General features: G+C 44.9%; 1 protein-coding gene across 1 annotated transcript in view; it reads left to right on the forward strand.

The window, feature by feature from the left end:
- Window positions 1-1,058: 1,058 nt before the first annotated feature.
- The window catches only part of LOC125746209 (LIM homeobox transcription factor 1-beta-like), a 56,227-nt gene continuing 34,538 nt past the window's right edge, over window positions 1,059-22,747 (forward strand). The window contains 3 exon segments of the mRNA XM_049019948.1: window positions 1,059-1,167; window positions 5,442-5,564; window positions 6,274-6,460. Coding sequence (XP_048875905.1) covers window positions 1,059-1,167; window positions 5,442-5,564; window positions 6,274-6,460 — 419 coding nt within the window.

Below are 22,747 nucleotides of genomic sequence, written 5' to 3' on the forward strand. Positions count from 1 at the left end.
AACCAAGGTAACCGTCTGCATTTTGATTCAGGTAGAAGTTACTCCATTTTAATATGTGCATACCCGCTTTTTAAACCCCCTCCCCGTAACTGCATTTCAAGACGTCAGTCGATATGATGGGGTGAAAGCAGATGTGTAATGACCTTCATTCCTGTCGCGAGGCTGCACGTGCCACACACCTGTTGCTGGGATACGCTACCAGGCGTATTAGGATGGTATCATTAAATACAAATTAATTTTGCTCATTAAGCGAACATGTAAATGTACAAACATATTGACTATTTTAATGTGACGCAGTCGGCTTGTTTACGGAAATTTCTGTTCCTTTATATTCCATCTGTGATTGAAATTTTCAGCGAAGTTTGGTGTTTGCTGGGGAGAAAGCGAATTTCATGGGAACTACAATGGAATCTTGAAGCCTTGGAGCCAATTATGTACCACGGCAGGAGTTTTTCATGGTTTTCTATGGGTTTGCAGGAATTGCATATCGACCTTAGTCCTCTAACCATTAACATGTGATACATTTAATTACGCTGTAATGGATTCTGTGGGCATAATAAGAGCCCAGTGTTTATGAAACACTTATACAGCCAATGAGTTCTCGGCTCATATTTCGTCCAGTTTTACAAATAATGTATAAGGGCCAGTCTAATCCACGAGGCAAAGATCGCAGTAGATAAGTCATGGATGTACATAAACACATTGCAAAGCATTATTAAATACTGAAAAAAAACACGAGGCAGGTGGATAAAAGCTAACCACGATATTGCCAAACTTGTTGTAGTTAAGGTGCGGACTGAAAATATGTGCAGATAATGAGCGGTTTCACCCAATTAATTCGTGCAATGAGGTCATTTCAAAGACAGTTTCGTTTCACATGCGCGCCATTCTTTTACAATGCAATCCTTCGGCCTGTGTATTTATAAATGTATACATGTATAATATTATTATGTTGGTGCATCATTGAGAGACATCAGCAAATAAGGTCGAAGAAGTAAATAATACATAAATAAATAAAAATATCTACGATGTAGTTCTCTATACCAACACCAGAGGGCATGAAAGACACGACAAAGGGTAATTGTATGCCCCACAATTTGATACAGTGCAGCAAACAGCTTCTGCTGAAATACAAAGACAATCAGACCAGCGCAAGTCTATGCGGAGGTAACGTAATCGCTCGTCTCCTCTAAGCATGATACCGTTTTTACTGTCTTTGGTGACTGAGATCCTTTAATAAACATGCGCTGTAATTGTCTTATGTGGTTTTGTGAAACTTTTGACTTTTATCACCAAATGCAATTTTGTATCTGCTAAAGTTAATTCGGGAGTATTAGTGTCTGTTTTGCACATTTTCGCGGTGTTCATCTTCAGCATGTTGGGTTTTATGCGTGTTTAATAATCTTAAATTTGGCGTGTGATTTTAAACAGGGTACTTATCTTTTATTGTCGCTACTGGGTTTTATTACTTCTTTGATTATTGCGAAGTTAAACGCATATATAACGTATAAACAATTTTAGACCCTCAGCGCGTAGCATGGTTTTATTTCTGTTGTCATTATCGATGTGATTTTAATTTAGCCTATACTTAACATTTAAACAAAGGATAAATCATCAGATGCAGGTAGCATAGCTGTTTATTTTGTTTTTGGAAAATCTACCGCATTTACTCATTTAATAAAATGAACACTATCCCTTCTCCACAATTTGGCCTAAATATTTTGCGTCATCTACAGTGTAGTACAATTATTAGAATTACACATTACAGCATGTTCTCCAAATAGTCTCATGTTATTTGCATAATACGAATACTTACGTAAGCTATTTACTGAGAAAAATTGGTGTTATCGTCGGTGTTGCTAATTCGAAATTCATTTTAGGCCATTGTAAAAAAATCATTAAATCATTAAAATCGTTTAAACATTAACACGCATTGATTTAACTTCTTTGGTTTAGTTGTTAAACGCATCAGTTTCTTTAAGGAGAATGATGGTTCCATTACAAATGTCACATCCTGAAACTTGAGTGCGCAAATGTTTTATTTAATAACTGTAAATATTTTTTTAAATTAATCTAAGGTATACAATGTGTATATTCACAAAACAAGTAATTGAACTATGTTGCTTAAGTATAAAATAGTATATATATATAATACATGGATTTTGGATAGGCGCGTTCAACTGTTAAGTTTCTATGCAAACGCTTCTTACGTCTTTCATAAATTTCTAATTTTATGCCTAATTTGAATGAGAAAACTGGGGAGAGGGGGGTATGTACTACGGGGAAATGGGTTGCGTATTAAAACTATTGCTTTACATAGATGGAGAAAAAAGTGAAGCTATGGAGATTAAGAAAATAGGTAATGATCTGTGTCTCACCTGATGACCGCATAAATCCTGTGATACGGCTTTGGTACACAAAGTACCTGCAGGGGGGATTATCTTGGGTTAGAGCTACGTATATATTACGCCCTGTAATTACAATATGAGTTCAGAAGCCGTTGGTGGGGTTGCAGGAAAGACAAACAAAATCGCTTTGCTTTTCTCCACATCGCAGTCTGCGATCTACCACGACGATGGAAGATGGTCTTTCTGTTGTCGCTCCGAATATAAACATCTACTTCGTAAAGTCGGCATTATGAAATAATTTCCGTATGCTTAGAATCAAGGCATTGTAACACAAATCACGTTTAAAATACATTGCTAAATTTATATCGCCTGCATAAAGTTAAATCGTATAGGCCACATGGCCGTATCCTTAAGAGATCAGATGTAATTTACCGTTACCGTTATGACTCTTGTCTTGACAATGGTATATTTTTAAAGTTATCATTTTAAGGGCCGGCGGTACATTCTATCCAGTGAATTTCACTACTTCTGCAGGCTATATTAATTTCTGTACTTCCATATCTAGAGTGTCGCTTATATACCTAAAACCAATTTGCTTGTATTGCCGTAGGGATGTTGCGGGAGGAGGGGGGTGGGATAAAGTCCACTCAGTTTAATTGGGAAGGAGAGCAAACGAGCAAAAAAGTTACGATGATAAATATAGAGTTAAAAGTGGCCTGTTTTCTTCTGTGCCGTCAAGTTGAAAAAAAAAAACAATTGAGTTTGTACAGCATCTCGCGCAACAACCGGGGCCACGTGCAGTTAATAAACTCTCCAGAGATGAAAGGGACACCAGCGGTCATTACGGCAGTTGACACTGGACAAAGAGTTTATTTAGTCTAAATTAATTGCCTAAAATGCGAGGTATTAATAAAATATTAAGATGTCCATCCATCGATTCGCCTTAGATGAGGAGTTTTAATTTCCATGGCTGTGCCGGTAAATAAGCACCTGTACCCGGGATATTTACGTGTCTCTTGTAAATGTTTTCAGGTCATGCCTCCAGTTCACATACTAACCAGGAATGATAAAATACTATTTATCTGTAATTTCGCATCGTAATCCAGTTAAGACTGCATGCTAGGACTGTATTATTTATTTGAATTTATTTATTTATTTCGTTATATGCAAAAGCTTTTATTTACTAGTTACTACACTGCGCATTGTAATATAGTGTTTCATTGTTATAACTCGGACGTTCATTATTCTGGTATAAATTATATATTCAATCTGCCGTGGATTCATAATAAGGAAGATGTGTAATAGACAAAGTAATAAAAAATATATATGATAATCCCCAGCCCTTGATAAAATATAGATTTCTATCAGCCGGATCCATTTGGATCGTGAAATGACAAAAGAGGGTGTGCCGTGCGTAGCAATTTAAAATATCTTTTTGGAATGACAGAGAATCATAGTTCCGAGATGAATGAAAAGAATAATAAATTAATAAATGTTAGCTTCTGTGCTATCTGAGGTTTTATCGGCGGATCAGTCATTTGGCTGAGCTCTTTGCATTCCGCCATCAGCTGCGGGTAGCGTTACCAATCGCCAGGTGCTTCGGCCAAAGGGGTCACAAGGCGCGCGCTTTTGTAAGGAGCACAATGGCGCAAAGCTTGCGCACGTCTGCAGCTTGACGGCGCGGCCCGTGATTTGAAAGCCTTTAAACACTGCCAGTGTTTTTTTATGAGCAAACACTAATTTTGAACACGCATTTTCAATGCGTGCCAATAAAGAAAAATGAAAACTGTTGAGAAGATCCTGATATGATTAGGCCTACCGATAGCAATGAATATTTTCCACTGCGACCTGCGGCGCGTTTTGTATCTACTTCATATACTATTATTTCCACAACTGCCCTCACTACTTTCATTAGCGACTATCATTTTCCTGCTGCTTCGAGTCTGTTTATTCGACCGCTCATATTACATAAGTAAAAAAACGAAATATTTTAAACAAATAATCTGCTGTAATCGTGTTTTTATTAGACATATAATTGCATGTTAATGTCAGTCATAGTTGATAAAATGTCTGCGTTTCAAGTAGTGTCCCAAACGCCGGCTGCATCAGGGTTTTAATGCTGTTCACTGAGTAAGGAGAATAAGCGGTAGATATTTCTGCAAAAGAATATAACATCGTGCACATAGGAAAAAGCACAGTACATGCTGACAAATTATAAGTACATTATTTTAAAAAATGCGTTTGCAGACCTTTTTAATGTTATCGCAGCCCGTGTCAGGGGTGTAATTATTAAGTTAATAGATATCAATGTTATATTTTTCCAACTTTCCCAGCCCCGTATTGTTCACGCTGTGCCTGCCGCGTCTTGACGCGCTCGGGTAGCACTCATCCCGGTCCGCGGGACAGACACACGGCGTTGTAGTCGTCGGTTTTGGAGGCGGAACGCTTACTTAAGCTGCTCTGCCACCATGAAAACGGCGCACCAATAGCATCCAAATGTCAGTAAATAGTCCAAGAAAAAAGTGACGCGGTCAACGAGTGGGAGGGCGCTTCCATTCGCCCCAACCTCAGCTTCGGACTTTTTCAGCAGCGGGGGTCTGTACGGCACATTTACCCCAGAACTCACTCTGGAACATCTCAGCTCGCCTTTTCATGGATTAAACTCAGTTTCCTTAACACTTTTTTTGTTTTCTTCATCATTTTTTCCGAGACGGAGAGAGAATCTCGCCTGAACATTTGAAAACGCGCGCTGGCTGCTTCCATGCAAAGAAGCGTTACAAGCGTCCGACGTAGTAAAGTTTGACATCTGAAGATTGCTTTTCGCAAATATCTCTCCTTTTCTGTATCGGCATGGTGTGTTTTCTCGAGATTTGCTTGTGAAGGAACCACTGCAGATCGCGATCCGTTGGCACTGGCTACCTACTAGGTGCTGCGACTGATTTAAAGGTACTAGCATATTCATAAAACATAAAACGGCTAATCTCCAGTATTGTATGCAAACTTTATTGTCGTCAAATAGTGTTGTGTGCAAAAAGAGGAATTTTAGAAAGAAAAGAGCACGTTGACATCACATTGTTTTGGATATTGCAACAGGTCCTGTGTTATTGGAGCGGTCCCTTTCTGTGAGGAATCAGCCTGACTGCTCAAAGATGCTGGACGGTATCAAGATCGAAGATCACCTAAGATCTGGCTCGGCTGCTTTGGGGGTTATGCTCGGTAGGTTGTCTGGACATTCATATATGGAACACATGTTCACTGCACTGTTTTAAATGAAGTTTTCAATACTTAGTTTAGGAGTGTTTACGTGCCGTAAATCATCGTGCTACTTACACTGTATATTACACAGCGTTACAGTGGATCCAACATAACCGTAACCCTTTTAGTCGTTTTTTGCTATCAGTGCACCCGCAGTGACCTGGCCTTATTATTTATACCTAATTATGGTATCATTTGCTATTAATCAGTTACGCATGCTATTGCTCATGTTTATTCCGTGGGTCTCCAAAACATTTGAAGTTATTTCTTAAGCTTCATTGCCCCTACCATTTTTTAAAGTTTTAATTCTACTTTTGGTTCGTTTGTTATCTCGGTGCTTCGCACTATGGCCATTATTTCATGTTCCATTATTTTAATAAATAACACTTAAGCGTCACCCAGATAACAGTAATAACGATGGATAGTGTGCAGACGTTGCAATGCTAATTTAATGTCATTTCAATTACACACTTTTATACTAAAATACGTGTTATATTAATATGCATGTTAGTTGCACTAAGATGTATTTTCTTGCGTTAAGTGGTTTTCCTGTGCATTGCGTTTCAAAAGAAACAATAACTAAACGTAAATATCGTACTCGCGTTGATTAAATTTAAAACGGGATTAACGAAGTGTTGCCCTCCTAAAAGCTGTGATTTTCTTTGGCCAGGGACAGAGTGCCACCATCAGTCTGTGTGCGAGGGATGCCAGAGGCCCATATCCGACAGATTTCTGATGCGAGTGAACGAATCCTCGTGGCACGAGGAGTGTTTGCAGTGCACCGTGTGTCAACAGCCGCTCACCACGAGCTGCTACTTGCGCGATAGGAAATTATACTGCAAGCTGGACTACCAACAGTAAGTGCGCGGGTTTTATTTTCTCAATTTCCTCATCTTATTTTAGAACTTTCCCGTTTCTTAAAACTCAAAGCACATTTGTCGTGTAGTTAAGTATAGGCTATAACGATTTGGAAAACACTACACTTTCACAAGGAGAACTGTGAACAGTCTAAAAGGAAATATTTTGCTTTTGAGAAACACGATTGCTCAGATAGATGAAATTCAGGGTCATTAATGTTTGTGGTGGCATATAATTATATACAGCTGTAAGTTAATTTATTGATGAAATTTAATGTTAATGTACAGCTTCATATGACATTGATTTCAAGAAAAAAAATCCATTTGATTATTTTGTATGCAACCTTGTCGTTTGATTTATGAGGTATACGTATCCTCTTCCGAAGCAAGTTTAAACTTTTTTTATAAACCGAGAAGTTGCGTAAAACATTTTTTTCCATGTACTATTTTAGAACTATAATTATTTAACCTTTGTATTATTTATAAGCCAATTTAATTTCAAAGCTTAGAAGTATACTGTCCGTTGATGAATAAATTGTTTAATTTGTATTTAATTTATTTATTTGTTTAGTTGCCCATCGGGCATGCCTGCAGCTTTTTAGTGGATAGCTCGCTTCCACCTACTAACTTGGCGTAGACGATACCGGAACTGGATCTTATCGCCGAGATTAAGGTGTGCGCGTGCGGGTGTGTGCATGAATCCATGAGTCTACGTGAACAATGCACGATTATAATTGAATGTGTAGAAATTGTTTAATTTATAAGTAAAGAAAACGTCAGTACGTTTTGTTTTTGAAAGGCAAAAAAGAGAATTTTTCAAAAATAGCCAATGGAATATATTTTAAAGATCACAGTTATATGCTATATGCAGAACGAAATATTTAATGACAGTGTGTAATTATTACATAAAAATAACTCGATTGCTTATTTAATTAAATCATGAATAACGAATTAACACTATAAAGGATTGAAATTGTAAAACTTGGCTGGAGCAGTAAAAGAAATAACAAATGAAAATTATAGGTCTATATGGAATAAAATAAAAACTTTACTTATGTGTAATGTCGCTAATTAATTACTAATTTAATTCTGTTCTGAAAATGTACGGCAGTGTTGTCGGTTTTATGCCATTATGATAAAAAAACATAATTATCAAACTTTTGTCGATTGTTTGACGCAAACTTAAACAGAAAAAGAAATACATAATTTCTCTGAAACACAGAACAAAAATATTTAGAAAAAGCGAGAATACCGTTGTTTAGTGTTTGAATGAATGTTATTAGAACTTTACTATTTATAATGTTTATTGTTTTATTGATTGCATTAAAATAACACATTTTAATTTAAAATGTAGATATCCAGACAGACTATTTTAAAATACGTAATTTATAAGTTTACATGATGGGTGAATATTTAATTTAATGTTTTTTGATAATTTAGTTCATCATAAAGATCTGTTTGTCCCCGCTCGTTTACTGATCCTCTGTTAATCCGTAGACGTTTACGCATAAAACCCACCACTTTGCCCGACGGAGAAACGCGAGCAGCGTCGGAAAGCGTCGGTCTGGGGTAAAGCGCCGAGGCCCGGAGCGCGGGAGAGAAGCAGGCGCCGGGGGCGAGTCGTGTCCGGTGCTGGGAAGCCGCACGGCGGCCTTGAGTGATATGCAAAGCCAATTCAAGCAGGACATCAGATGGGGAACCGATGCCCATGATCTCATTTTAACGGTTCATTGGAACAAACCTCTGAAGGATCACCGGGCCAACCCTTATTAAAGGGGCCGGGCAAAAAACGAGAAAAAATATGGTCACATATATAAACCATATTTTTAAACGACAACCATTCCATTTAGAATGGAGAGACGCTAGATTATAATATCAACAGTAGTAGTTCATGAGTTAGGCATAAGCACGCTTTTTGTTGCGGGGGTGCCGTTTAATTCTCCTTGCAGACAGTGTGGGCAAAAATTGCGGACTGTGCGTTGTCTCACACTGAATCTCGCAGCGTGAGTCCTCTATATGCTTGTCACTAACTTTTAGGGGCTTTTTGTGTCAGGGGTTTAAACATTGCTACTTCAGTCCCTGGGACATTATCACTCGCGGCCAGAGGCTTGGCACCAAACAAAGAGCAACATCTATTGGTTTGCATCACTTTTTTTGGTGTTCGGCATTCAGCCGGCTTCCCCGACATGATCGTAAGCAGTCAGCGGTGACAATGTGAATTTCATAGCTTGGGGATGGAATTCCAGCGCCCGGGAAACGCCAGCGCAGGCCGGCAAGGGGCAAATATTGTCCCGGCAAGTGTTGCCGAGGGTTTCATGTTTGACTTGCGACTCTTCTGTTGGTGGTTGCTTGCGAGTGTGTGTGTGTGTGTGTGTGTGTGTGTGTGTGTGTGTGTGTGCGCGCGAGGGATGTTTAAAGAACTTGTGCATAATATCAAAACTGGCCTGACAATAGGCTGTATCCGGCTTTGGGGATTTTTTTTAGTTAGATAACAGACAGTATCTCAAATCAAGAAATTAAAAACTCTCTCCCTCTCTTCACGATTTATATCAATGATTATTAATTAGTATTTGTAAGAAGATGTCCCCGAGGAGACAAATCAATTAAACCAGTCCCGATTCGTAACCAGTTGTTTTAGACGCATACTACTATCACTTTGCCGTAAATGTATAAACTTTAGTGCTTTACCTACATAAAGAAAGCATACATTGAATTCAGAGGAATGCAATGTATATAGCAGGCTGACAATTTAATTCTATATTATATAATAATATCTATAATACAATTTATCAGCATAATTTCTGCAGTATTTTTTTTAAATTATATTCTGATGTTGGGACACATGAAGCAAGTTGCCTTCTGCCTTCCTGACGGTTTTTTTCTTCTTTTTAATTTTTATTGTCATCGACATCAAACTCTTCATCACCCTGTCATGCAATCCTTCAACCCCCCCCCCCCCAGCCTTAAGGCTTGGCGCACGTGTGTGTGTGTGTGTGTGTGTGTGTGTGACACCTCCCCAGGTGGCAGATCAGGCGGGGCTCGGCTCCCACGGACACTCGTGCGACTGTCAGACTGGGTGTCAAACACCGTTTTCCTCGAAGGCGTACACGTCTCCCTGCTGGTGATAGACCCTTCAGTGTAATTAACGCCTTTTTAAGTCTTTTTTTTTTTGACACTCATTGAGCTTCTGTTAGCCAGCTGTACAAAAGTTGTTGGCTGCAAGTGAAGCTTCTGGCCACGATGGGTGTGGTGGGACCATCTCATTTCCAAATCCAACTGTGACTGAGGTCTATAATTAACCTTTATGGTAAATCACAATGGAAGAGGTACACCCTTTCCACCAATCGCAGTCAGACTTACTGGAAGGTGGTTTCATACTCCAAACTCAGTGGGCGTCGTCGATGGGACACGCCCAAGCCTCCTGGCACAACAGGTCTCTGTGTCCTGACCTTGGTTTGATATTGTACTCGCTGATTATGCGGTCAGCTGATCAAAGAGGACATCTCCCAAGGTGTTTGACACATAATATCCTAAGATCACAGCAGCCCTTGGTGGCAGGGGGGGTGCGCTGGCAGATTCAGGGGGGCCAGCACTTTTAGGTACGCCCCAGTCGATAACACGTGTACATCTACAGGGATGGGACACTCAGTTACACTGCTGCGCATCTGTGTGTGTCCGTGCGTTTGTCTGTGTGTTTGGGTGGACCTGTTTTTTTGGTCACATTAATACGTGAACTTTGAAAGAAAGAGACTGATTCCAGCAAAGCCGGCCTCTGCTTTCTGTATTCTTTTCGTTCACTGTCAGTAGCGGCCAGTTTTACTATGTCGGTGAGCAGACGAGTATTAATAGTTTCCTGGAACAACTGAACAGCACTAGTTATAGAAATAAGAGTCATGTGAAATGTTTCAGAACAACAATAAGCAGGAGTGGGTTAATGTCACAAGCACAGGCTGCTTGCAGAGGTTTCCATAGACAAACAGGTAAGAAGATGCTAGTTCTGAACTGTCCCAGCTTGAGAGGGACTGGAACAGTCATACCCGGAAAATATTCCTCTTCTTCCTTTTTGCATGTAGGTTGCGGCAAAACGATTGATCCAGTTTTTCCTGTTGCTGGCATATTTTTTATTGTTATACGAGTTAAGTGTGTGTGTGTGTGTGTGTGTGTATATATATATATATATATATATATATGTATATATATATATATATATATATATATATGTTGTGAGATTTTACAACCAATTCAGTGTTGCATCACAGTAGCGTGAGGCCAGACGTTAGTTTGAGGTCAGATCTTCTATCAGTGACACAGAAGAAAAATGTTGTTATCGTTCCAAGAATAAATGACCTGTGGGGGGCGTAGCGGTTAAGGATCTAATGTAATTTGAAGGTTACTGCCGCAAGTTTTTGGTTGTTGTATACCTGAGCCAGTAGTTATTAATCTACAAGAAAGGAATATATATGTACACACACACACACACACACACACACACACACACACACGCACATACACACATATCTATCTGTGTGTGTGTGAGTGTGTGTGTGTGTGTGTTACATTATGGGGACCAAATGTCCCCCACATTGTGATAAAAACATGTTATTTTTACATTGTGGGGACCATTTTTCGGGTCCCCACAAAGATCTGTGAATGCAATCAAAAAAGTTAAAATGCCAAAAGCCTCGTATTTAGGTTGGTTACTTATGATTAAGTTTAGGGCTGGGTGGGGGTTAAGGTCGTCATGTTGAGATTAGAGATTTCCTCATAGAAATGAATGGAATGTGTGTGTGTGTGTGTGTGTGTGTGTGTGATTTTGCCTGTCTCAGAAAAATAATATTATTGCACATTACGTTTACTCTTTCTGAACCAGATCTATTGCTCTCTTCGTCACACTTGCAAATTGCATTTAGGCTCGCTTTGTGCTTGATTCGCTTCAATTCAAACTCTGCCGATTAGCGTGCTTCCCCTGCGCGGAGGATCTGGCCTGCAAGGAGTCTCGTCTCCACTGGTTTGGGGAAAAATGCCAGAGAAGGACGAGATTTGCCCAAGCAGGGAAACACCCTAGGACTGTCTGCCAGAGGGACGGGGTCCTGGCTGCGCAGATCGGGGAGGTTAATCCACCTTTCTCTCACTTTCCTTTGAAAATATTTCTTGGTTGACAGAAAATCAGGCCCTGGCTCAATTTTTCATGAAAGTTCTCCTGTCTACATGGAATTTAAATGTCATTGTATTGATTTGAAATCCACTGCTATACACTTTAATTAATGATTAGTTAGAGTCACACTCAACCTATCAGAACTGTCAAAAATGATTTGGGTCGATGGATTTTTGCATTAAGGGCCTAATTGTAGTTTGTATATGTATGTCCCTGAAGGACGGACATCGTCTCTCCTCCGTAAATTAACGTCATATCGAGCGTAGCGCAGACTGCAGATGAATGTTGCTGATGTGATTAGATGGTAATGATAGGAGTGTATTGTCAGCCACTGATTGGTTAAATCCACTTCCTGTCAGGTATTGTATTGGTTCCCAAGACAGTGATGGAAAGCCCAGAATCATGTGCCCTTTAAATAGACAGAACCTCGTCACAGGAAGTCAGAGGGAGCACAGTCATATTCTCGCAGTTAGACTGGTACAGGGATCCCGCTTGGCTGTTTGGGGGGAGGGGGGGGGGTCTTGCGTTCTGTTGTTTTTTAATTAGTGGTGCTCCAGGCCTGTGGGTGGGCGCAGAAATGCTGATGCTTTGGGGTGAAATCCTTCCTTGCAGACTGTATGTTTTTAAGATCACCATGCACCCCCCCCCCCCCCCCCCAAACACATACACCCACTCCCGGCTGAATTCCCACGATGCAATCTGCTGGCAGGGGCTCCGCATACGGAGGTGCCGTGTGTGTCTTACTGGGACGGCCCTTTGTTAAGCGTATTTGCCTCGTATCGGGTCAGTTTTTTTGTCATGCGGTCCAAATCATCATTCACTAGTGTGTTTTTTTTTGGAGGTGGTGGTGGTGGTGATTCGGGGGGGTGGGAGGGGTATGGCAAACACTTTCAACTCTGATGTTTGCTGAAGCTTGACCAGTGGCGGGGATGGTGGGACCGGGGGGTGGGGGGATTGTAACGGTTTCTCTTCTACTTCCTCCTAACTTCTTTAAACCAACTGAGAAAGAGGGAAATTAAAAAAGTCTGATGTCGGGTTTAATCTAAGGCTAAACAGCATAGCTGGACTTCATTCTTACAGGCTGCCTGGAAGGGGGTCCGCTACAAGATCATATTGGCTTAGACATTATTGTTTATACAGCTAACGAATGGCCAGACAGTCCAGAGGGGCTGCATTTTGCACTGGGGGATGTGATGTAGCTTTTTTTATCCCAGAACGATATGCCTGTGTTTATTATTCAGCTCATAGTGTGTGTGTCCCCGTCCTCGTCCCTCTCCTGGTGCTTATGGAGGGTTAGATCGTTCAGCTTAGCAGGACGGCTATATATCGGTGGTTCAGCTTCGGCCTCATTGGCCCTCTGGGATTTGAACCCGTTTCTTTTTGGGGGCCTCTGTTCTGCATTGAAGGACCCGACCCAGCTATTGACACTGCTGCCTCTGTGACATATGTGCATCATTTCACCCCCAGCCCCTTCCTGATTCAGTGCTGTTTTAGCAATTTCTTTTTATTTTTTATTTTTTGTGGCCCCCTCTGCCTTCACGGTGAGCGCTTTTGGGCTTGGATCAAAAACATCCTGGGCATGTTTGGGAATGAGCCAGTGTACTGCCGGCATCTTTCGTGCAGTTTGGAGGGTGTGTGTGGGGAGAAAGTCCAAAAGACTACAGGGACACTGTGAAGCGAACTGGCTCCTTCCTTCACATCCAGCCTCCTGGTCTGTTCGCATCGTACAAGCCAGTAATAAGCATGTGTGTGTTCTGCACACAGCGATGCTGGTAGAGACAGGCCTGTTTGAACTCGATGCTGAGTTCAGCACGCTTGTGGAAATGCGATACGATCTGAAATGACCCTATTATTGTTAGATCACATGCAGGACACTCTCATCTTAAACTCTCGCTTTTAACTTTGTATATAACTTGAAGTCACACTGAAGGAAATTGGGTTAAATACCTTGTCCAAAGCTACAGCATTTGGGACCCTTTTGGGAATCGAGCCAACAACCTTCAGGGAGCAGGGTTAGGCCCCTAGCCACATGCCCCGCCTGTTTAACCTGCAAATTTAGGTTGGAAGGTCATGTTCTCCAGAGATGAGGCAGCTGGACCCATCCGAGGTGTAATTTTTCGGCGGCCAGGAGGCCGAGCCTGGCGTCCTGCCACAGTATCTCCCAGCTTCCCGCCCGTTCTCAGATAATCACTAGGTGCAGAAAACCCCAAACCTTCTCTTTCATCGTCCGCTTTCTGTACCTTGTGTGTGTGTCAGAAGTGGATTTGGCTCCTCCTGTCCACCAGTGTGTTTCCCTCTGGACTCCACCTCCTGGAACTGAATATTGGTTTTTGTAGTGTAGCATTAGCCAGGGACCCTGGACACACTGGCCACCAGGGGGCCTCAGGCAGAGATGTCGTTGCCCGTAGTGGCTGGCAGGGACTTGGTGGCAGTTGGGGGAAGCCTGAACTGGTAAAACGTTCCAGTTCACAACCCCCGCACCCCTCCCGGCCCAATCTGGCCCCACCTTGTTCCACTAGAGGCTGAGTGAGGAATGGTGCTGTGGGTGAGAAGTTGACCACCGCCCCCCATACCAGGCTATCGCTGGCATGACAAGTGCTGCCACACTCTCGCTGGACCTGCCTGACACTCAGGCCACAAATTCTACCGCAGCATGAGGTGCGGGTGGCAGAGGGGTCCCGGCGATCCAACCCCCCCCACCTCCAAACCCTTACCGGTCCCGACATCAGCTCCTTTCTGTGACTTTCATATTTTTTTTGCAGTAATGGGGGTAGAATCTCCTTTGCCAGAGTAACAGTTTGGTCGGACGAGACGATGCTTAGGAATGCCGTGTCTGAGCTGGAGGGGGTGTCAAGGCACAAAAAAAGAGGAGGTGGGGGGGGGGGTTAGTCTCCGACCGCCCACCCCCCCTTTCACTCTTCATCTGATTTCATCTGATAATGAGATTAGCTCACAAAACAGCCGTATTTCCGCATGGGCTGTCTGACAGAGACTTGCACTTTTATAAGGGACGATGACACTAAGCTTGGAGCCTTTGTGCTGGACGGGGGTTCGACGGAAGTCTGGGGCCCTAATCCCCTTAGTTGTGTCGAGCACAAAAAAGATGAAGGGTGCTGTGAAATAGGATGGGGTTCAATAATTCACCCCCACCGCCCCCATGTAACTCCCCTCAGTTCACCTCCCTCGTCATGTGACCGTGAGATAGCTATTTAGCACGGACCTTGTCATGTGACACGTTCGAGTAGCATCAGATAAAGTCTCACACTGTCGTTCAGCCGGTGCTGATTTCTGCAGGTCTGGCAGGTCGAGGCCGGTTCGAGTCGTTTCGCTAAGATTCCCCGTATGACAACGGTAATAATTGCGCTTGAATCGTACCCTAGAGCTCGATCGGCGTTCCTCCCCTTGATCGACCGCATCAGAGATCAAAGGAACATAAATCTCTATCCTGATCCATCTCGACAGTTTATTTTTGTGATTTGCTTGCATGGTTATCTTAGAAATATGCTTTGTAATTTTCACGGGGTCTATTAAAAGGATTTCTTTGTAGGCCCCAAGGCGATGCCTCACAGGAGTCTTTGAGGGAGGGGGGGTGATTTCGGGTGAGTAACTGATATTTCTGGTAGTTGGGTGAGGAGGCAGAAGTGCAGCCTGAGTTCTGCCCCCGCATGGTAACTGGTAGCATAATAACTGGGTGTAAAATGGCATGAAAGCCAAACCAATGACCTAATAGAACTTTCAAGAAACTTGATTGGGGGGGTCCCCAAGGTCACATGCTTTTTTTCTTTTCGTGTTCAGTTTTCCGGAATCTTTCAGGAGCTGCAGCCTTATGATCGAATTAATATCAGCAGCCCTCCCACTGGAACCCAACATTTTGCCCCTGCCGAACACCCCTCCCCCCCCCAAAACCTCTGCCAGCTTTAAAGCTTAAATTCCTTTATTCGCACCCCTCTGGTAATCCAGTCCCCAGCCCACAGTCCTCGGTCGGGGAGGGCTGGGGGGCTTTATTTACTTGTCCAACTGTGTGGAAGTCTGTTATACTGAAGATCTGATGCACTGAAACAAATCTGATTATTTTAAGCGAGTCCCACAAAGTTGTTCCCTGGCTGTTTGCGATCACCTTCCCCTCAGTCAGAACTAATGTGGATCTGGACTCTGTGTGCATATGGGGGGGGGGGCGTGCAGGTGGGCTCAGCCCCTCCACCACTAAACGCTGACCAAGCCAATCATCCCCTCGCACCCGGCCTGCCCCCTTGTCCACTGAGCCTGGTGCTTATCCTGAACCCAAGGGGTTAAAAAATGTAACCCTCACAAATCACTCACTTATAATAAATAACAAATAAAACAGTCTTTAGAAATTGATTTTGGTGAAAGTTTTATCATTATAGACTCATACACTCTTTAAATTATAATGATAATATCCATGACTGACATTTGTAACAGGAATACGTTTTTGGTGAGTATTTTCAGTTGCGAAGTAACAGCGATTGTCAGTCTGTGTTTATTTGGTCTTGAAAATGTAACTTCTGTTCGCCCGCGTCTCGCCCCCGGTATGGCTGTATCTCTCTCAGATGTCTGCGTAATTCCAGCCCGATGTGCTTCCCCCTGCCTCAGAGGGGGCGGGCGGGATGAGGGGCGAGGACGTGAAAAACAGGAGCCCCCAGACCCTCTAGTCCCCTTATCCTGACAGGTCAGAAATCAGTGAAAGCGATGGTGACCCCCTGTGTGGCGTTGTGCCGTTAAAAAAAAAGAAAACAGTGTGTTTTGTGTTGGGGTGGGGGGATGCGGAGGGGAGCAGCCGGCCCGTGCATGAAAGGGGCGCCGGACATGCATCCGGCGGTGAATCCTGAGTCCCAGCTCTGTGGGCCTTCAGCAACTCTAAATATGCTTTATCCCCTCAAAGCACGATGAGGGGTGTGAGGTGGGTGAGATAGTAACCGAAAAGAACAATATTTGGCCCCCCCCCCAGCTGTCTGCTGGACATTCAGGAGAAATAACCCAGGGGTAGACTTTGCAGATTGAGTTTCAGAGCCTCGACCTCTGTCCCCCCCCCCCCTCCAGAGAAGCCCCCTCACCACATCGCTAGCACAGCGCCAAAGTTCCACACGCCTGCTGTGGACCAGTCTGTGTGGAGAGACAGAGAGGAGAGGTTCAGGCACCAGGGAGGAGACAGGGAAGGCAGGGCGAGGCATGCTAGCGAGGCAGGCTAGTGAGGCAGGCTAGTGAGGCAGGCTAGCGAGGCATGTTAGTGAGGCAGGCTAGCGAGGCAGGCTAGTGAGGCAGGCTAGTGAGGCAGGCTAGCAAGCCGCTAACAGCAATGGTCGATGGAGACAAGGGCCCCGCACTGGCTTCGCTGATCGGCTGCTGTCTTGGGGGTGGTGCTCTTCTGTTTCACCCATTTCTGACGGCTGTACTTTTTCAGTCTCCATATCAGTCTGCGAAAGCCCCTTTCCGAATCCATTTCCTTTGTAACTGACATTGTATGATTCTATAACCTACGATAAAGAAAATTTCTGGGTATCAGGAGAACGACCCATTTATGGATGACGCTGGTAAAAGGGAGTGTGTGAAGAGGTTATCGTCCAATCAGGGACGGCTGTCACTGTGCACAGTTCACCAATCAGACACGGTGACGGAGAAGCACGATCGGAAAGAGGGCGGAGGGGCAGTAAATTTGGAATTTAGTGTTTATTCTGCTAATTTTCTGATGACTTCCTTTTCGTGCGTGTTGTGCTGCAGGCTGTGATTTAGCTGGAATGACTACATCATGCCTGGGGGGTGGGGGGTGTTTATTGCCCCACCAGGTCAAGGCACTTTCTGTTTGACAACCCAAAACATTATTTCTTGACGAGCTTAGCCTAGTGGATGTTTTGAAATGGATCTGATCATATTTTGGTTCTGTTTTTACCTTATTTTGTGTAATTTATGTTGCACTTTACTTTCACGTGTTTTTTTTTACAAAGGGTTACTCTGACTCTGTGTTACTCTAACTCTGTGTTACTCTGACTCTGTGTTTCTCTGACTCTGTGTTACTCTAACTCTGTGTTTCTCTGACTCTGTGTTACTCTAACTCTGTGTTACTCTGACTCTGTGTTTCTCTGACTCTGTGTTACTCTGAATCTGTGTTTCTCTGACTCTGTGTTACTCTGATTCTGTGTTACTCTGACTCTATGTTTCTCTGCTCCCTTTCCTGTTTACACCAAGGACGTAATATCATAATATTAGCTCGCTGTTTTGTTGTGGACCCCCCCCTCCATGCTGGGGGCCAAACCGGTTGGGATTGGCTCGAACCCCCCAGGCTGTTTCTGCCACCTCCTTCTGTGTCTGCATTCATATGACCAAAAAAAAAAAAACCCCAGCCCCCCCAAACCCAAAGTTGGTTTGCCCCCAGTGGGCAGTGGGAGGGCACCCTGTTCACCTCAAAGCCCCCTGTTACGTTTGGGACAAGGGTCCCCCAGCCCCTGGCACTGGGCTGTGAGATCTGTAGGAAGCGTGTGGAATATGATACGCGTCCTAGGAATGGAGGGCGGGGGCACCCCCAGGGGCATCTTTTTGGGGAGAGGCCAGACTCAGAGTGCCCTGCTGCGGGAAACACATGCTTGGCATTCTGATTGGCTGGTGTGAAGTGGGCAGGATAAAAGGTATGGGGGCTGGGGGGTCCTTCTGTAGAGACTGCCACCCACCTGAATGGCGAGAAACCCAGCCGGCCTCGATGTCCTGAAGTAACACCTGGTGGCTCGTAGCTGTTAAATCCTCCCTTATTCATCTGGAGTTTGTCTGTCCTGTTTGTCCTGCTTTTTTTATTCCACTTGCGTTTTTTTCATGCCGGAGTTCCCCGTCTTAAAAGGCCGGTGCCCTTTTTTTGGAGTGAGGTCATGTATTTGTCAAAACATCAGCCCTTTACTTTCGTGTGTGTTGTAGACATTATCCGAGAGGAAGGGGGGAGAGGGGGGAGGAATTCTCCCCAGTGTGTGCATACCACCACCACCACCCCCCCCCCCTCCCCCGGGTGTGGCGTCGGCCACACGCCGGCCCCAGGTGGCCCCTCGGGGCCCTGCGGCGGGTACAGCAAGGCCGTGCAGTAAGGCGATACGGGCGTCCCTGGCGGGGTCCTGAAACTCGAGTTGCAGGCTAGCGTTGTGATCCCAGCTGGAGAACCGGCACTGGGCGAACCCCGACTGCGTACCGCTGCCTAGGGAGGGGGGTTACACATGCCCCCTGAGTGTCGCCCATCATTCATGCCTAAATACGACGTGTGCAAAGCGGTCTGTCCACCCGAAACACCCACACAGACACATGTTCACACTTAAATCCCAGACCTGCAGATTCATCTTGGGCAGATGATTGGTGTGTGTCATTTCAATTTCCCATTGTAGAGTTTTTTTTTTAATCTTTTAACTCCAAACTATACTGTTGTTTCTCGCTCTCTATTGTCTGGGGGCCCCAAATTATTTTTAAATCCTGTTATGAGTCACAGGTCTATGTGAGTTGGATCTGGATTCCCGGAGCCCACCAGAGTCGGCCCATTACACGTTAATGTGAATCCACTGCTTTGGTACCGACTGGCCTTGTCTAAACCTGCAGCTGATGCTGATATCACAGGATCTGTTTCTTAAATCTGCTGATTAGACTCTGGCTTAGACCTTAACTGCACCAGTATTAAAATTAGACCTTGTAACAGTGTTAAAATTAGACCCCTATGGGATTACTGTTTTGTTCATGGTTTATAATGGCCTTGACATATAGATTAAAATTTCCTCAGTCTGGTTTTTTCCTAACCCCCCCCCCCCCCCCCCCCCATACCCATTCTGCTGCATCCCCAAGGACCCTGACCTCGTGCACGCACACTCCTGTTTCACCCAAGTGGAGTGTAGGTGTGAGCACGCTCGGCGATTTACCCCTAGACGTGCGGCTGCAGCAACACCTGGGCGTGAGACCTGCCATGTCTGCGCAGCACGTGTTTGTGTCAGCAGCATTTTGGGGGTGGGGGGGGGTCAGACCTGGGTGTCCCTATGAGGGTGGAGAAGGTAATGAAGTTGGGAAAAGTGATCCAGCCCTGATATGCTCCTGTAACCCAACTAGTAGAACATTTCACTAATAGTGTAAAGGTTGTGGGTTCAGATCCCAATGTGTGGATATAAATTGTGAAACACAGTGTAAATTAAAAGTTAATAATAAAGGTCTATAATATAGTGGCTGACTGAACAGTAGCCATTCGCTGGCAGCTGGGCTTTTCATATTTCCCCTAAAAGTGGGAGGAAAGCTGCAGGAAGGCGTTGTGTTAGCCGGAGGGCTGGAGGATCCTGCCGAGTGGGAGTCCGTGACGCGGCGCCGGCGAGCAGGGAGCTTCTGCCCAACGGAGCATCTTCAGGAAGAATCGGGGCTCGGCCGAGATGGCTGCTGTTCAGATGCTTCAGAGGCATGGATGGGGTCCCTGCCAGGTTTCTGTCAGGCGAGCACAGAGCAAGACTTCCAGGATGTTCTGAAGGAGTCGTTAAGGCCAGAGGCCCATTCCTTGCAATGAAGACACTTTTTATTCATTCCTGATCTTATTCCACCACTTTGTGGCGATATGCCTTCTATCCAACCTTCTGAAAAACCCTTAGTGGCGAGCCGGCCTGTCGATTTTGGTGAGGAAGTTGCCACTGTCACCCCGGGGGGAGGGGGGGGGGGTTGTACCAGCGGCTCCTGGGCCGCTCCCACCTATAACCCCCCCCCCCCAACAGACATCTGCACCCCACATGTTGCAACACATGTTTCCAACTCCGTGTCCATAATCAGATTAATTGTACCCTCTCTGTGTTCGGGCAGAAGGCATTTTCCTTGAAACAGTGGCCAGAAGCGCCACACAGCATGTGGGCCAGGCACTCCTGCACTATCAGTAGCAATTCTGCTTTCTGCTGGCTGCTTGTGATATAGAACTGGAATGAGCCGGTCGAGGAGCGTACCATACCGACCGCCATCGTTTCGGGGGGGGGGCTTTTTAATTAAACTCCTGACTGATGCCTGAAACCGCAGTTGGGGTCCCTTGCTGTCTCAGTCGTTACCTGAAGAAGGTCATGTGGTACCTTAGCTGGAGAGCTGAACCTTCACGGCATAATCTTGGCACTCAGGACTTGCCTCCCCTGAGAATCATGGCAGAATGAGCCACTCTTTGAATAAAAAAAAAATCACTTTTAACTTGTCCTATCTTAGTTATCTTGGATGTCCCAGTGAGGGTTGGGGGTAAAATTCCCTTTGGGAATGTCACCACTGGATGACATCCCAAATTTGGGCAGAAGTGCAAGCCTAATCTTGAAGGATGTGTTACACGTCCTGCGTGTGGCTGTTTTTATGTGCTTAGTGATGTGACGCTTCCCCTCATTAGTCTGAGGCGTCTCCTTGTGACCCCAAGAGTCATTCCAGCACCAATCAGGGTAGAGCTTCTAAAACCCAGTGTGTCTTTCTCCAGGACAGCGGGAGAACAGCACGGATCGCTCTGCTTCATTCTTGTGGAAAATATGAATAGCTAAAAAAGTTACAATGACTCTTGGATAAAGATGGAGACGGAGGTGTCAGGGGGGGGCGTAGGGTGGGGGCTACTTCACGGTTTTGTACGGCTGAGACGGCGTCCTGCGGAGGGTGTGAGATTTATTTGGGCTTTGCTTTTGGACCACAGATCCCACCCCCCATGGCTCCCTGAAACCCTGTGACATAGCCTTAGGGTCCAGGAGCAGTGTCTGATGAAATGGGGGGGGGGGGGAGATTCCCGCTGAGAGATGGCAGAGAGATAAGCAAGAGAGGGAAGGCCCCAATGTAATGTAACCTCTCTGACCAGCGTGAGGAGGACGCAGAGATCTGCTTCTCATTTTTCTGCAGTATTTTCCTTTTTTTGGTAACGGTAGGGGGCTCGCCGGCGCTGTTTGTGTTCCTGGAGTGTGTAGGATAACTTTCCGACAAGATCCGATGAGGGAATTAAAACGGCAGAAGGAGCAGTACTGTTCTGCGGACGGACGTCCCGACCTGGCAGGCCGTTTGTGTCAGACCCTGACGTAGGCAGAGCATCAGAGACGGAGGAAAGGAGGAAATGCTGCTTAAAACACATCAGACCAAGGTTACATGCTGTAAAAGTGGCGTTTATCTGTGGGGCTGCTTCTGGTGTGCGGTGATGAAACAGTGAGAGGATCTTGCGCCGGCCCTAAGTGGGAGAGAAGTGCGATCAGGACGCAACAAAGTGCCGACCTCGTTGACCTTAAATCCCAGTGTCACATGTTACTGAAAACCACATGCAGGAATTCAGGGGGACTGGCAGGAATTCGCCGCAGGATTCGCCGCAGGATTCGTCGCAGGATTCGTCGCAGGATTCGTCGCAGGATTCGCCCGCAATCCCCTCCACCTTATGACCGTCCTCTTACTCTGAGAAGGTGACAGGCATGCCGTTGGAATCCAAGAGGAAGGGGAGAATTTTGATGGACCTTTTTAGTTTGAAGATAGCTAATGTTGTGTGAACCAACCCCCCTCCCACAAGTGTGTTGAGCGAACTTCAGTGGGAGAAGAGAAGCAAGCAGCTTACAGAAGGGACATAAACACAAAAAATGGGGGGGGCGGCTTTTCCCCTGCTGCAAGGCTAAATGTAATATGTGATCATGGTTTAGGTCCAGCCCGGCAGTTAAACGATTTTAAACTATGTCCGCTTTCTTTGAGGCTGCGAGCACTTTGTAAGGATTCTATGACCCCGGTGGGATCATTTTCCAGTCGATGGGAACTGCCGCCTGCCCCAGTATGATATACAAAAAGGTCGGAAGAGGTGGGAAAAGGGAGTCAGACAGACGCACACGGGCCCTCTGAGGGATGACTGCTATTTCTTCATGTAGATTTAGGGCTTCGTTTAAAAACGTCCCGCCGTTAGAAAACGCCACGGTTCTGAGGCGTGACCTTGCGGATCGCTGACCCATGCAGGAGCCCCGCAAACGGGCGACACGCTGATGTATGCCTCACTCCGCTCACTCTGAGCACTCCATAAAACAGCCTCACTGATCTGTGCATGACAGTGCACCGATAGTTTTATCACTCATTTGGTGTCAGAATAACCGTGACCTATAAACACAGCGACTTCCTTATTTCATCCCGTCCGCGGTGCTGGGGTCCGTTGGACG

This window comes from Brienomyrus brachyistius, chromosome 7 (genome assembly GCF_023856365.1).
Source record: "Brienomyrus brachyistius isolate T26 chromosome 7, BBRACH_0.4, whole genome shotgun sequence".
NCBI classification, from domain to species: Eukaryota; Metazoa; Chordata; class Actinopteri; order Osteoglossiformes; family Mormyridae; genus Brienomyrus; species Brienomyrus brachyistius.